This window comes from Pecten maximus, chromosome 14, assembly GCF_902652985.1.
Source record: "Pecten maximus chromosome 14, xPecMax1.1, whole genome shotgun sequence".
Classification (NCBI taxonomy): Eukaryota; Metazoa; Mollusca; class Bivalvia; order Pectinida; family Pectinidae; genus Pecten; species Pecten maximus.
This window is the reverse complement of record NC_047028.1, coordinates 29511332-29528841: the sequence shown is the minus strand read 5'-3', so window position 1 is coordinate 29528841 and position 17510 is coordinate 29511332. Positions and strand designations below refer to the sequence as shown.

Below are 17510 nucleotides of genomic sequence, written 5' to 3'. Positions count from 1 at the left end.
GATTAAAAGCTCGGTATGAAAATTTTGGCATTTTATTTCAATGAACTTGAATTTTATAATGTAACACGTATTAGACATTCTTTTCCTGTTGAAGTCAATTTCCGGGAATTTGACACCGTGTCCGGTTGCAGAATAGTATCTCCTTTGTCTCACAACCAAGGAGAGTTCCACAACAACTTGTCCGACAGGCTGACCCAGAAAGCGGCTTACATAAGCATGGTCATTCGCAAAAGGTCGATGAGACCAAGGTAATAATGTGTGATGCTTTCATAACATTTTTAGGACGAAAATTTGAAACAGAGTTCAGAGACGTATAGTCTATACAGGACAGTCGGTGAGTATGGACTGTTTGAATATTGGAGAAAACAGCTGCCCGATTTCAACGATCAGTACCGGTGTACAATATTTATGATATGAATGTTATTATGTCACTAGTGATTATTGATATTCTATTGTATAATAACTCTGTTTCATACATGATAATTTGTAATATATTTACTGATCTGAACAAAGAGATTTTAAGTCTGACACCATTAGATTACATTAAATGAATCGGATTGATGTCTTGGATATGAAAAGAAATCGTATCTTTTATTTAACCACTTATGTGTTCTGGAAGATCTAAACTCATCCAGAGAACTAGCAAAAACATGTTGGATTGATATGGCATTCCATTGGGTTACTGAGCGAGTATTTTAAAATAAAAAGTACATTTGTACTATATACATTTGTAATAGTTCAAAGAAAAATGCTTATTTTCTTTTTTGTTTGTTTTTAGTGATGCTGACTGTGTGGTAGGTTGTGATTGGAATCAAAGATTCAAGATCCAAGGAAACAGTTTTGATTGCAGTATGTACATTTGCATATATCTTTATATATTTATTACCTTCTTAAGAACTCTTCAAAGAGAATACCCTTTTGAGTAAATACGTTTGCAGCTAGCGCTGCCTAATGCACTCTATAGTGTCCTGTGAGGAATGAACATTTTTGCATGTATATAGTTGTGTAATTAAGAGGAGTTGAAAAATGCATGGCCAAGCCAGCGTTCGGAGTGCAAACACTGGCTGGGCCATGCATTTTTCAACTCCTCTTACACAACTGTATACATGCAAAAATGTCCAAGCCAGTGTTCGCACTCCGAACACTAGCCGGATCCTCTACCAATATTTAGCTACCTCGTCGCAGTTGATTGACCCAGTCAGGTTCCACTACAGTCTGTTCCCTCCCTTTTTAAGTTTCCGACCCCGCATGAAGACAACTCACAAGCCAAGTTGGGGTGTACCCTTCTCAGGTATCCGTGGACCTATGTCACAAAAAATAAATGTCTGATAAAAAATTAGCCTCTCCCGAGTATGACCTGTCCCATGACTAATGATATGTAGTCGTGGGATGGGCTAATTTTTTATCTGGCAATTATTTTTTGTGACATAGGTCTGCGCCTACCCCCTGTGGTCACAGGAACCAAATTTAAGAGGAGTGGGAAAATGCATGGCCAGACAGGTGTTGGAACCGGGGACTTCCGAACACTGGCCGGATGCTCTATCTATTGGTAATTGAGCTCCCTGGTTGCCAATGGTCGACCAGATTCAGTTCCACTGCAGTTGTATGTGAAACATGCCACAACTATAATTATTGTCATGATCAGTGCTAGGACCAAAGACCAAAAAGGTTTTCTAGGTGGATATATATAAAGTGATATAGATGTACATACATAAATTATACAATTACACTGTATTGACTTTGTTTAGGTTAATAACGGAATTATTATCCCGAGAAGGGTGATATTTCCTGAGGCCATTAATAATTACTTACGTAAACCTAAACAATGTCAGTAACAGTTTTGTTATATGAAATGATTCCTATAATACTATTTTCTTCTATACTGTTTGAATTCTGGATTTGAACAAGCCTTGCAGTAATTACATTCATCTAGAAAATCTCATCAAAATAATTTCATAAAAAAAATTGATCGTAATACTGCATTGTACTGAATCAATTCCATATTTTTTTAAACCCACATAACAAATATTCAAACTTGTCTTTATTTTTCACAGTTGATGTCAGCATTTCTGAAAATTTTCACACCCTTCACCAAAGCGTCTGTAGTGACTTCCTCCTCCCTCTTCACTCTTCTTCTGTTGGGTAGAATCCCCAGCTCAGACACACCTGTTCAGCTACATCAGTCCAATCGAGGTTTTCACCACACAATCACAGCATCAAGATCCTTGGAACCTCGCAATTCAGTGTAAGGAATATTCCATATTCTATTATACAGAAGATTAGGCAAGGCACAAAAACAAGTTTCTTCTTAAAATTGAATTTTATTCTGCAAGGATGCTAATCTTAAGCCCATCTCAAAGGTTAAGAGACCTTAGATTGCTTTTGTCCTTACTTCATCTTCAGCATTCTGCATACAATGAAAAAGAATGCATGGTTCCAATAAATTTCAACCAATTTTTAATCCATCTTATGAGAAGTTTATTATTTCAAAAGAATTTTGTACGTGTTTTCATGCATGTATACAATTCACTGTTGAAATTTATATGAAATTGTTTTAAAAAATATTCAAAATGTTTGAAGTTTATTTATGCTGTACATATACTTATACACAGCATGTCCGACAAGGTACACGAAGCAAGGGAGGCAACTCTGTGGGGGATGTTTATAGCCGATGCTTTAGCCATGCCCGTTCACTGGTACTACAACCCTGACGACATCAAAGATGGATACGGAGGCTGGCTAACAGGATTTACTGCACCCGCTAAACACCATCCTTCAAGTATTCTCACGATATCTGCCACTGGTAAGAAGGACTACTTAAAACCATATGATTTTTGGGATTCTGATATTTGAGTCAAGGCCCTTGCTTTTTTTGTGGAACTCACTCAAATTTTAAGTGCCCACTATAAAGTATTTTGATTCGTTAATATTTGGAAATGGTGTTCTGGCTTCGCATGAAAAATAAATTCCTACAAAACTTTTTGGAAACCAGTGCAGAAGCAAAGAAAGAATGTCCTGCTTTTTCTCAGTGAATGAAAATAGGCAACAAAGTCAAATCCAGGTCATAACCTAGAGGTTCACATTGTATGACGGGGCAGTTTAAGTTGTTATTGGCGGGAATATATATCTAAAAACTTAAAGTTTTCAAAATGCTTTGTATGACTTAATTTTAAGGACAAAATTGAGAAAAAAAACATATATCTGGTATTGTATCTGAATTAATAGCAGAATCTTGGAAACCGTCACTTGTATATATTAATAGAAAATGTAGTGTTTGCAGCAAGAGCACCTTAAAACTGGTCAACCTTACTTTACTTCATTTGCAAAAAAGTGATGTCACATAAGTCTCTTTGTGATTTGCTACAGACAGCAGCGGAAGGACTGGCTGGGGAGAAAAATCAAAACCAGTAATCGGAAATGTCATTCTCCACGGCAAACTGAAGTACTGGACCAGTCAGGATCGATCTATACACTACCATCAGGGTGAGAGTTTGTAATGTTTGCAGAGAATGCATTATATATATATAAGTTATGGTCCGATTTTCATCAATTCTCATTGACTTAAACATGGTCAAGTGGAGGTTCATATTTTGAGATGTTAACCTGATGTTTCTATTTTTAGAAACACCAAGGCAGTATTGCATTTATGACATCATTATCATTGTGTCGTCACAATTAATGCCCCAGCCTAAAATTATTAAAAGATAGATTAAAGATTAAAAAAAAGCAAATTGTGATGATTTCAAAACACGCTCTCATAGGTCAAGTAAAAGCTGTACATGACTGACAATATTGTCCACTACTGGGTATATTTGTCTATATTTTGATCTTCTGAACTAGCTGAAGCAAATGTGCAGTTGCCCTCTAACATTTTTGTATTACTTATGCTTATCGTCTGATTGAAAACTAGATGGAAAAACGAATATTGATCAGACAAAATTACAGGCAACATGCTTGCATGAGCCAACAAGGTTTGAAGAAACTGAAAAAAAATATCTTTTAAAAAAAATCCATTATTTTACAAGTAATATAAAATCATATTCATACTTACACTGTACTTGAAGATGTTGCATTTCTGAGAAATCGTAATTATGGTCATGAAAACAAGAATTGGTTGTTAAATATTTTCCAAAAAGCAATACTACTGCTACCTTTGAAATGTTTGAGCTTCTAATTTTATCTTTTAAACTAAATGCAGACAGATAATTAATTGCTTCCATATTCATATTTATATGTATTAATCCTAATTAACGATAATTTTTGTCTGTGTTTGGTGTTACTTGTAATTCTTTACTGTGGGTGACATTTAATGCATTTTTGTTATAATTGTGTTTATGGTGTCGGGTGATGCAGCATATTTAAAAAAGATTTTTTTTTATTTTGAAAGGTATGAAAGCAGGAGATAGTACTCTAAACTCCCTGATGGCGCTACAGATGCTGAAGACAATGATGAAAATTGACCCGAAAGGCATAATGAACGAACGTGAAATGAGAGGTCATGTCCTTGAAGATTATGTGAATTTTATGACCACACCCTCTACACACAATGACACTTACGCCGAATCCTTCCACCGATCTTTCTTCAAGGACTGGTCATCAGAGGAAAGTCCTCCGAAGACTGCCTCAGACTTGTTAAGATGGACAGAAGCAAGGTAGATCTTTAATGTAGATGTAGAGGATATCTATCAGTGTCTTCAGTAATACAAGAAAATAAATTTCACGAGTGGGGCTAATATTTTGATATTTTTTTCAAGTGCCTAGCATGAGTGAAAAATATCAAGATATCATCCACATGAGTGAAATGTATTTGGTATTACTGAAGATATTGTTAGATATTCTGTTTATTACATTTCTATAGCAAAATATAGCGGGCCAGCTTTTAAGTTTTTCCATTGTCGTTTGTAAGCAGTGTTTTGATTGGTCAAATCAGAAAAAGTGAAAAATATCGGAAAAAAAAATAAAAAAAATATCACTTTGATAGAATGAATAATTTATGATATTTCACTGGTAAAAATGTAATAAATGTACATTTTACCAAATATATAATAACACCACCTTTTCTTGTAAATTTTCTCATTTTGATAAAGTTGACGAATCTGTGATAATATTGAAAATTGAAAACTACAAACTTCAAAACTTTTGTATCAAGATACATTTGTGTATGTATTAACAGTATACTAAATATCATTTGATTCGTGTCAATCATTTCAGTGTTCACAATTATATTTCATTTTCATACTATTTAAAAAGGGAATTTTAGGTTACATATCCCAAAGATTCTAATCTAATATGAGATGAAAATAGTGAGTAGCGTCAAGGAATTTAGAACCTTCAAACTTTTGAAGTAGGTTCCAAATGGTATGTGAAGGTGGCAGTGTTAATTGGATAGGTTTAGAGAGCACTGTATATACATGTATTGAGGGATCATTTTAGAGGTGGCCATATGCCCATTGGTCCACAATTTTCCTGAATGACCCACGTGATTCAGAAAAATCCTTTCTATAAATGGCCCATAACTTATATTACAGATACTTATTTTTCTTGAAAATGACCCATCCATTTTGGTAACACAAATAATCTGTGTATATTAAGTATGTAACTTTTCTCTTGAAGATGGTTACATACCTTGACGTAAATTATGTGTAGACTATCATCAAATACCACAATGTTTTGAATTGAATTTGATAAATTTTATGTATGAAATTAAATCATAATCTTGAAATGGAGTCCAAAGTATATACAAATGTTCATACTGTTTATCTAAAATGTTCTTTCTGAAGAGAATACTAAGAGAAACCATCACAAGAAACGATTTGGCCGGATTATCTTTTTTTTCTTAATTTTCTTATTCTTGATATGATCAATGCTACTAAATTCCAAAATACCTAAGGTCTTTAGATACACTATTTGCAAAGGAAATAAATTGGAAGTTGTGACGTCTTTGTGAATATTTTATTTGCGCACAAGTTATTTCAGAAACAATAACTTTATTTTGCGTGTATCATGAGAACATAGCTGTATTAAAAAGGGGTCACTTGTCAAATTTTGTCCTATTTTATTAAGCTCTAAAATTAAATGGAAATTCTACTAAGAACAGATATTTTGATGGACAAAGCTGCATTAAAGTATGGTTTTTTGTCAAGTCTTGTTGTATTTCTAGAATTTTTTCTCTCAAAGTTAGCAGAAAAAAAGAAAATGAGTTTATATTATATGACACCATTAACATTGTCTTTCACAATACAGATATGTCAAGAAGTCCAAGGGTTCTTCAGACCATCAACTCGTAGTGATTGGGTCCATCGTTCCGGCTGTACCCTGGATAATACGAAATGCTCACAAGACTGAGTCGGAGTGTGCTGAGTCGGCCGTGGAATTTATCAAACTGACCCATCCTGAACCGAGCCTCGTTCCATATATAGACATGTACGCAAGACTTCTTCACGGGGTCATCAATGGCAAAGATCTTGTTGAAGAGGTCAATAAGTGCATGGAACGGTCAGAACTTGGGGGATCAAGGAAGAAAACAATGATACAAGGTTTTTTGGAGCATGCTAGCAAGTAAGCTGGATAAGGTCTTAGCATTGTCCATCAAATCAATTACATGTATATCAATGGCGATCGGTCATTCTCTTGTAATTACTGTCCATTGTTACAGGTAACAGGACAATTAGTGACTGATGTAGTTTCTTCCTACAGTAAGTTAGCATTGCCCCAGGGGAGTTCAGTAAATAGGGTCTGTTGATTATTTAGAAACTTTTTATACACAAATAACAACACCGCTATGGTTTCATGTGTCCATTATACAGAATTTTTAACAACTTTACGGACAAAAAGTGTCCGCTGTCCGCATTAGGAAGGTGTCTGCTATATACATGATATCTATATAGTGATTTTCATTGGGGACTCCTAGAACTGTCCGTTATGGAACGATGTCCGTTATATAAGGGTGTCCACTATTACAGGTTTTACTATAGCAGGAATAGGGATGAAAATTGTCCATCAGCTGCATTAGGTATTAATTAAGTATCCATGTCCATGAAACTAAGGGCTTATTTGTTTTGTTTGAATAGGTCTTCAGATTGTCCATCAAATTAAGGGTTAATTTGGTTTTATGGACTATCTCTTAAGGTTGTCCATCAAATCAAGGGTTAATTTGGTTTTATGGACTATCTCTTAAGGTTGTCCATCAAATTAAGGGTTAATTTGGTTTGGTGCACTAGCTAGCTCTTAAGGTTGTCCATCAAATAAAGGTAGTGTTGGGAATTACTTATTTTAAAACCATGATCGATCATCACTTTTATACAAGTGAATGATGATCAACTTATGATTGATCATGAATGAGGCTACAATTTACAAAAGAAAATACTGAAATACTTCCTGTTTATTTTAAATTCCTTTTTGATGCCTTGTTTAAACCACTTGTGATGGCTTATGAGTAAGCAGTTGGACAGATCTGTCCTGGAGACAAAAAAAAACATCACAATATATGTAAACTATTAAAAATTATCAACAGAGATCAAAATCTTATCCAACTACACATTCTAATGCCACTTATGACATGCAAAGTCACGTTATAAAAATAATATTAATCAATGGAAGCTGAAATAACCAAAATAATGTTTACATATAGCCTAGAAAAGCATCTATAATCCCGGCAAATGTTCTGAAAACAAAAATTTTGAATATGGACCATGCAAATTAAAAGTGCTCCAATATTTACGAGTTTTTTTTGGTTTTTTTTACCTATAAAACACCATTTCATCCTTAATAATCCGATATTTGATTGTTGCAGTTCGACATGTTATAATGTTCTGATCTCTGGGATTTATCAACAGGTATCCTCAGGGATCGGAGGACCAGTTAGGACGCTGTCAGTCAGCAGTAAGCCGGTTAGGGTCGGCATGTTATATAGACGGCGCCATGAGTAGCCTTCTCTTCCTCGCTGCACAATTCAGTGAAAACTTCAACACCGGTGTTCTTATGAACGCAAATAGTGGAGGTTTGTAATAGATATGTATGCTTAAAATGTTTAAAAGAGACTTTGATCTATTTGGAAAAATGTGGATTAAAATAATTTGGAAAATCATATCAATATTTTCAAAATTTATTAAAAATACATTATAGTTAGTGGTTTTAAATTTTAGTTTTTACCAAAAGAATGTGTATATTTGCATTTATTGCTTTACAACAATATTAAAAAACCGCTATTGAATAAAAATAATCTGTGAAAAAAAGGTTGAACTTTTAAAAGATGTGATTTTGGTGCAGAACTGATACTTTTATATTTTGCCAATTTCAATGATATGTATGTATTCTTATTGTATGAATTAATTAATTTGGTTATTTATTGGATGAATTTTCATATATTGGTAGCAATAACACAAAGTACATGTTTATATAGATTAGATATTGCTTTGAATTGATGAATATTTGACACATTTTCTACATATTTAATGGAAATTTGGTCAGGTTGCTGCTTCTTTTCTAAAATACATCTATTGGGACCATGGTTAATTGTAGAATTCTTATTTATATGCCCGCCATAAAATGTGCAAGCGTTTAGTGTTACCCATGTCGATCCCGTCGCATCCTGTCCCATCCCGTCCCGTCTAGGTCTGTCCCATCCTGTCCCTCCCGTTGCGTCCCGCCTGTCCCGATTCAATGTAACTAGCTTTTCTCAGGAACTGCTTATGGTATCCTCACCAAACTGTGTTTCAGGGTGTCAAGTGGCAATAGGGGCATTAATATCTCATAGACATTTTCTAGTTTAATTAAAACATGTATTAGGTTAACGTTATTGCATGAATTTAACTGAATACATCCTTGTCTGGCTGTTTCATGTGTCGGTCAGTGTTTTCAGTCACTTAAAAATATATTTCTAACTTTTGAAACAAAGGTAACTTGATCTAACAAAACAGAACTCTCTAGATCTGTAGCTTTCCATTGATAAGCTAACTCTTCAGAAATGAAAAAAACAAATATATCTTTTACTACTTTTGTATGACGGTCTTCTTGTATTGTTTTACAGGAGAGAATTGTCACCGAGGGGCCGCTCTAGGAGCCTTATTAGGGGCAGCATCTGCTTACAAGGGACAGAGTATTCAGCCCTCTCTAAGAGACGGTTTGGGGTCAGCGAGGGAAGGGCTTCTTCAAGTCCTTCAAGATCTACAAAGTTCAAATTTATAGTGATGAACTTACTAATTTATCTTTAACTTATTCCTGGAAACTACACATTTTACATGTATACAGACTTATTGTCTTAAAAAAATGTGATATGATAATTTTTACACTGAAAGCATACATATTGTAGCGGTAATCTTATTATAGCTTTTTCATATTGAAAGCATTCCACTTAATTATGATTGCGCTGAATGCAATTTCTGTATATTGTTTTCCTCAGAATGTACTGCTGATGTGCCAATTTATCAGATATGATCTTTTGCACTAAAAATTAAGTATGTGAAAATAGGGAAATTACAGTATATACACTGGCATATATTGTACTTAAATATACATGTATATGTACATATATACCAAAACGTCCACCTTGAAACATGGTTAACTCGAAGACTCAGATAATTTTTTATTTTTTTTTCATTATCCCAGCTGCTTCGAGTAAAAGATATTTGACTGTACATCAAAATATTAAAATTGTCTGGTCAATATATAGAAAAATATAAAATAATATAAAATTTTCATCTTGACCATCTAATATAGCAGCAAGTCTAAATAACACATTAACATTGTATTGGGAAATCAGGCAAAATTTACATAATGTCTACGCACCCACATGAGGAGCTTTATGAATAAATTTTTCAGGTGAGTCCTGAACACCGTTTCCAAGGATACACATTCTTTTTGTAATTGGCACTTAAAATTTGAGTGAGTCCCACAGGGTGCACGTTGTCATAACAGTGAATACATTTTGACTTAAATTTAGTCTAAACTAAGATTTTGCTTAGCATGTTTTATGATACACTTAATATTGCGATATTAGCTAAGTAAGTTTACTCTCAGCTAAGATTATGCTTAGCAATGTTTCATGATATACTTGATATTGCGATATTAGCTGAGTAAAATCTTAAAACTTAAATGCAAATTTAGTGTTAGGACCTTTTCATGATCCTGAGGTCAGGATCCCTGGGGTCAAACATCCATCAGAGGACAACACTTTATCGATGTATAGATGAGGAAATTTTGAAATTCTAAATCTCATGGAATGTTATTTGTTGTGCTTTACAAGTGATATTTACTTAATATTGTCCTAGATTGATGGTGTATATTTTGTTTTTGTTGTTGTAATATTACTCATTTCATGAACAATAGATATTGCAAAGTCTCTTTTCAATTTAAACATGTGATACCAGTATTCCAAAAAAACTTACATTTTTTGTGTGTTTATATTTATAATTACATATTAGAGACGTACATGTACATTACATATAACAAAAAGTCATGACAGTTCAAATGTCTTGATTTTGTTCTGAACTGAATAGTTAGTCCCTAAACTGTCTTTCCCAACAAACTGTTTTACATTTAACTCTTCCCTATATATGATGTGATATCATGCTACCATTTTTGTATATCTGTTGGTTTGTCAGATGTGTCATATTATGTACTTTTCGAGAAAAGAGTTTTAAATTACTTATTTAAAAAAAGTGAATTTGTTCTGAACACTGAAATACATTCAATGACATAACACCCCCCCCCCCCCCCCCCCCCCCCCCCACTACATGTAACACTCCACCCACACCCCCACACCAAAAAATTAAGAAAAAACAAAATTACAAAATTGTCAGGTTGAGTGAAATTCCCAATATGCCTATACTCATTTTCATTTTTCATATGAATTTAATCAGAAGTATTCTACCTTTTTTGTTCAGATTAAGTTGATATTCCTGTGATCAAACAATATACCCCTGTAAACAGTTGCAATACTTGCAGTTCTAACGAACTGAGCCAAAATCAAATTATTTATTTATGATGTATGTTGATAACAAATCGCCTTCCTGACGATCACTACTTACGTAATTATTTAATTTTACCTTGTTACTTATATATATATATATATATATTCTATACATTGTTTTGAAACTATTTCTATATACAAAATGTATAGGAATTACTTTCCGTTTGACGATTACTTTATTAACTTACTTGATCTTATATATGTTGGGATCTTAGACAGTATATTTCAGTAAGACAACACTTTAATGTCGACCTCAGTTCCGTGCTATCTCAAGGAGACAAACACAAACATACCTTAGCCTCCCAAAAACTGAATTATTCTTAACCAAAAGAAAAATGAAAATGCCAAAACAAATACACACAATTACAACATTATATACATTAAAATCAAATTAATAAAATAATCAAAGCAAAAGAAAATATGAAAATGATTTATTGATAATCAAAAAACATATTGCTACCTCTATATATTAATGTTATTTTGTATTGTAAATAAAGAATCATACATGAGTGAATGTCATATTGAATTCATTAAAAGAGTTCATTAATTTTATATGCCACTCACAAGACTTTTGGCGAGTTGCATATCAAATTATTGATCTATAAATTCAAAATATGACATATAGCCACAAGTATAAGATTCTGTTTATCACATAACTACTATTTATGAGAATATATGCATCTTTCAATGCTCGTTTAAGTATAAAACAGGCGAAATCTGGCTCGGATGGGACGTTTCTGACTATCCAGAAAATCATGCAACGTCACATATTTATTATGACGTCACAAGAGTGTCATTATACATATGTGTCTCACGATATTTATGACAGAACGCACCAGTAAGATGATAAACCTCCATGTGATATTATGTTTCGATTGTTGTGTACATATTTATCCGACAGTGAGCAATCAATAATTTATCATTGTTATTTTGTTCAATAATTTATTGATCATGTATCTAATGAGATTTATTTACAATAAATATTAGCCTGTTTCCACTGTTTCTTGTTTGATATTTAACCTTAACTAGTACAGTCAGGCCAAAACGACCGATAATAGGAAGGGATTATGTAGAACAATTGGATTATTATACTTCCAGATTAATAGATTCACTGAATTAAAAGTCGGTACTATATCAATATTCAGTCAAGTGTCGGTTGATCTTTCTATGGAAGCTGAGAAGAGAAACAGACCGGTCTGAGCTTTCGTAGCTGTGTCCTTGGACAGGACATTTTCCCCTTATTGGTCTGGATATATGTTGTTTAGTGAGGTAGCCATCAACTACTACAAGGAGACCTCGCCTCAAAATGACACTGTCTGTTCATGGGGCGATGAGCCCAACAAACTACGAACTGTAAAGGTCATCTCTACAGGACGTTCGTAAAGTCCGCGGTTGTTCATCATTGTTGGAATACTGTCGTTAAAGACATAGAAACAGTCATTAGACTAAAATCTTTAATTAACATTCGGTCCAGAAGATCACAACACCCATTGGAAAAATTCATATAATTAAATCATTGCTCATTTCACAATTCAACCACCTGTTTATAGCATTACCTAATTATCCAGATGGTAAATCTGTTGTCAAACTCAACTCATTGTTATTTGAATATTTATGGAATGGGAAACCAGACAAAGTTAAAAAAGAAATTATTGCTAAAAATTATGCAGATGGGAGTTTGAAAACGGTAAATGTTACTGCATTTATTAATACCCTCAAGTTACTTGGATCAGAAGACTCTATCAAACTAGTGAAAAATGACAAGCTATACTTAAGACTTATATTAACACTGATCTTCTTTCAAATTGTAGTTATGAATATATTAAATTATGTGAAAATAAGTGTACAAATAAATTCTGGTGTGATGTTCTTAAGGCATTCTACTTACTCAGTTAAAAAAACCATGATAACATCCTTCAGGAAAACACATCAAAATCGCATATCTTGTATAACAGTAAAATCAAGATAGCTAGGTGGAAAAGTTGTATTTTATAAAAAATAATACAAGAAAGGTATTTTTATTATAAAGGAGGATGACACAGATTTGTTTTATACATATGAAGAATTTATTGAAAAATACCAAGTACATGTAAATACATTTTTTTACAGTATCAAGGTCTTGTATATGCTACTAAAGAATTCATTACTTCATCTAATGCACACAGAGAAGAAGTTGCCTATCCTTACATTCCTTTCAATTCACTTTTTTTCTTAGAGACAGGAAAGGGTCAAACAATTTTTACAACTCTATAACCGAATCAGACACTATACCATCTAGCAATAGAAAATGGAATACCATCTTCAACAACATAGATAACCAAATTTGGAGTAAAATATATAAAATGGCTTTTTGTGTTTCAACAAATACAAAATTACAGTGGTTTTAGTTCAGATTAATTCACCATATCTTAACAACAAACTCACTTCTTTGTAGAATTGGACTAGTTGTCTCCCCTCTTGTATACTATGCAACTGAGCCAGAAACAATAACTCATATATTATGGGAATGTGAGGAAGTGCAAGGTTTACTTGAAAGTTTGACACATTATTAGAAGCTATTTTAATTCCATTTTCAGTAAACAAAACATCTTTTCTATTTGGCCTTTTACATCAGAATTTCCTTCCTAGTAATAGAGTGGATAATTAATGAAATCATAATTATTACATGTATAAAGCAGTATATTTATAGAATGAGATGTTTGCATAAATCATTAAATATTAAGGCTCGTATTGATTAAATAAAAGATAATTATATGATTCAAAAATACACTGCCACTGGCAAAGATGAAAAGAACAAAATTTAAATTTGAAAATGAATGGAGAAAAATGGGAAAAACTAATTAAGTTATAGTGCTTAATTCATCTGATATACATGTAGTTATTCTTTTTTTATGCTTAATATGTATTTATTCATTTATTGGTACTTGTACAAGTATCACATTTTTCTCAACCCTTCAAAAAGCTGAAATGTTATCTATGTAATATATAGTAATATAATATGAAATATATATGAACATCTATTTGTGTGAGTGTTTGTTTAGTACTGTTCCTCCATCTCCATCTTGCACTAACCTACCCTAGGCCTGTTTCTATTTCTCCAATTTCTCTATGCTGTCTTTTCTCTTGTTCTTTGTTATTTTTCCTTGGCAGTTATCAACTCCAATTCCTTTTCTCTTATTAATGCAATGCAATGTACTTATTGTTTGTTTAAATCTGCATTTATCTTCTAAAAATCTTTTAATGCCACATAATTAATTTCCTGATTTTAATTCTTTACTGATATCTTATTACTTCTCATTTATTATGATCCATAGATAGTAGAAATATGTGTGTTTGTTTTTTCTCTCTTTATCATGCTGACGTATGTACATTATATATATATATGGTATATACATCGAAATATAAATATGCCCCTAGCAGAGATTTTCCTAATGTGCTATGTATCTGCATGTGCATATAAAATATGAAACCCTTAAGGTGTATGCACTTTTTTAGAATGTTAGATTTGACATATGTTTGTACAAATAGGATACACACATATATATATCAACTGAGCAATTGTAAATAATATTGAAACATAACATCTTCAAACCCTTTCATATTATTGGATGTGTAAAATATTTCATATCTATGGATATCAATAATTAATTTATTGATTCCCATAATTCATTGATGGAATTCCATAAATCATTTATTGATATCAATAAATCGTCTATTTTTGGATATCCAAAAATTATTTATTGATTTCCAAGAATTTCATAAATCAGCGCTGGGTGTCAAAGGTAGACAAATCTTACCAGTTCCCCGTCGGAACTCCTCTGAATACTAATTAATTTCAAAACCATATGCGACGGTTTGAACTTGACGTTCCAAATTACATTTAGGTTAATTTTGTTTGTTAGCTCATTATTTCAAAAATTGTACATAATAATATTTAGTACACACTAACAGTATATTGAACAATTTGTTTTCAATAATAGACTTTTTTTCTCAATTTTTTAATGAAACATTTATATTCAAATGCTTTAAATTTGGAAATAAAGGACAAAAGTGTAAAGGTCTCTGACCTGTCCTTTATTGAGATGGTTCATAGGACAGGGTCAAATTATATAATCTTTTGCATTAATGTATAAATGAAGTAAATTTTCAAATATACATTTGCCACAAATACCATACAAAATATTTAAACCTTTCATTTACATATATCCACTCAATTGAAGCTTTTTAAAATTGCAAGAATTGAGCCAAATCGTTGGTGTTGCTCAAGCATTGAATAACATACGTCGACCCTTATAAGTGTAAAAGCAAGCATGCAACATACTGTAGTTTCGGTATTACTTCAAATCAATTACCAACATTGTGTTCCTGACCTACAATATATATTCAAGATTGCACTCAATAATTCTAAGTGTTTCAGAACTACACAGGCAAAATGTCTAGAGGTAAATTTGACATGTAAAAATATTGACCTGAAATTGACCTGAAATTGACCTGAATTTGACCTGAATTGACATGAAAATATTTTGCCTGTGTACCACAATATATATTCTTGTATGTTTTACAAAGAGTTTTCCTTTCAATGTATACGTGTATATTGATTGTGCGAGTAACAAGTGATGAGACACCCGCGTTAGAGAAACAAAAGTAACAAGAAATATCTTTCAAAAGATAAACGGCATAATTTCAATGCTGGTGGTTATAATGTAAAACTGCTGTTGAAATAAATTAACGAACTAACCCGTTTCAGCACGGATAACCAAATGATATCTGTTTGAATCAATAAGACTGCATTTGAATCAAGAATATAATTTTTTAAAGACTATAATTTTATTAATGTGTCATTTGAAAAGATACATCCACTTATTCAGCTTGCATTCAATCTTAACTTTGTTTCGTTTTTAACTTCATATCTGCGTTTTGCATTTACCATCAGATTGACCAATCACATTCTTCATCTTGATCAGTAACGCCACCTGTCGCGTCATATCCGGGGCCAAAAGAATAGTATACGGCTATGCCGAAAAAGTCCCATATGATCTGGTGCTGATTAGCAGATCGTTGTATGTAAACATAATAACCTAAGAACTTTTCCATTCTTATCTGAAAATTTTGTTCAGATTGTTCATATGCATATATGTACCATAAAAATGGGAAACGTTTGTCATGTCTTTACTTCACCCTCTCACGAAAAGATTCAATTCGCCCTGTCCTGAATTCACCCTCTCATATGAAGAGCCTATATAAGTTTATGTTTGATAAATGCCTTAAATTCCTTTCGTTGTTTGGGGCGAAATGGGGAAATTAAGATATGGATCAATTTAACTACACATGAGCCAGTAGTCTTAGCACGGGCGGTAGGTCGAGAGTAGTCTGCCCTTGGTACGGGACCGGGCGTAAACAAAATCCCCTTGCGATCACAAAAAAGAAAATTAACAAACCTTAATTCTCGTCTTTTCGCCCCGAAAACACGAAATTTAACAAACCTTAATTCTCGTCCTTTCGTCTTTTCGCCCCGAAAACACGAAATTTAACCAACCTTAATTCTCGTCTTTTCGCCCCGAAAACACGAAATTTAACAAACCTTAATTTTCGGGACGAAAAGACGAGAATTAAGGTTTGTTAAATTTCGTGTTTTCGGGGCGAAAAGATGAAAAGACGAGAATTAAGGTTTGTTAAATTTCGTGTTTTCGGGGCGAAAAGACGAAAAGACGAGATTTTTAAATCCGAAAAGACGAGAATTAAGGTCGGTAATTAGCGTGCATTAATTTCGTCTTTTCGCGTATGACTTGTCGTCTTTTCGGGGCGAAAAGATCAAATAACGAAATGGCACAAATCAGCCACCGTACTATAGTCTATAAAATTGTGTTATGTGTTGGGTGGTCGGGTGGCACAGTGGTAACACACTTGCATTTCACCTAGGCGGCCGGGGTTTGATTTAACGATCGGACGTGAAAAGTTATGGGGTCACCTGCCCAACCACGTGGGTTTTCCACGGGTACTCCGGTTTCCTTCCACAGCATAACCCCTCGCGCGCTTCCATCCGGGCAAACAAGTGTGATTAATGTAAGTTGATATAACTTGTGTCGCAATTGTTGTAAAATAAATAAAGTTTGCATTTACATTGTAAACAAAGGCTAAAAACTGTCATCAAAATATACAAGATCGAATATTGAAACCCATATTGATGTACGACAGTGAAATCTGGGGATTCAACGACGTATATATAATATAAAACGCTTTTATTCAAATTTTTTGTAAGTTATTGTTCGGATTTTAAAAAGTACTGTAACAGCAAATTAGGGACGTCCACATACTATGTATGTCCATGAGCAAACTACACGGTATCTGGGGAACAAGGTACCAGTCCACTTTTCTTTGACATTTCCCGGATTTTGCCCGACGCGAACCAATGACACAGACACTGATACTACATGTAACTCTGAACTTGGAGAGATGCCGAACCCACAGTTACATTTAATGTATAATTGTGTATTACATACATATGTATCCCACGTGCACAAATAAACACCGGCATATATGG

The 17510-nt window shown here is 33.2% G+C and overlaps 1 protein-coding gene across 1 annotated transcript; it reads left to right on the top strand.

Moving 5' to 3' along the window:
* Positions 1-150: 150 nt before the first annotated feature.
* Positions 151-9186, top strand: LOC117341854. The gene is made up of 9 exons (XM_033903713.1): positions 151-248; positions 779-849; positions 2055-2245; positions 2613-2803; positions 3367-3483; positions 4388-4652; positions 6244-6558; positions 7836-7999; positions 9029-9186. The coding sequence occupies exons 3-9, from the start codon at positions 2058-2060 to the stop codon at positions 9184-9186; spliced, it is 1398 nt and encodes a 465-aa protein (XP_033759604.1). The 5' UTR covers positions 151-248; positions 779-849; positions 2055-2057.
* The last annotated feature ends 8324 nt before the right edge of the window (positions 9187-17510 follow it).

Excerpts from the sequence above, each read along its gene's own strand:
- LOC117341854 (XM_033903713.1), top strand. The coding sequence starts at position 2,058 with ATGTCAGCATTTCTGAAAATTTTCACACCCTTCACCAAAGCGTCTGTA. Across the intron at positions 2,804-3,366 it reads TCTCACGATATCTGCCACTG|ACAGCAGCGGAAGGACTGGC; the intron begins GTAAGAAGGACT and ends GATTTGCTACAG. Across the intron at positions 8,000-9,028 it reads TATGAACGCAAATAGTGGAG|GAGAGAATTGTCACCGAGGG; the intron begins GTTTGTAATAGA and ends ATTGTTTTACAG.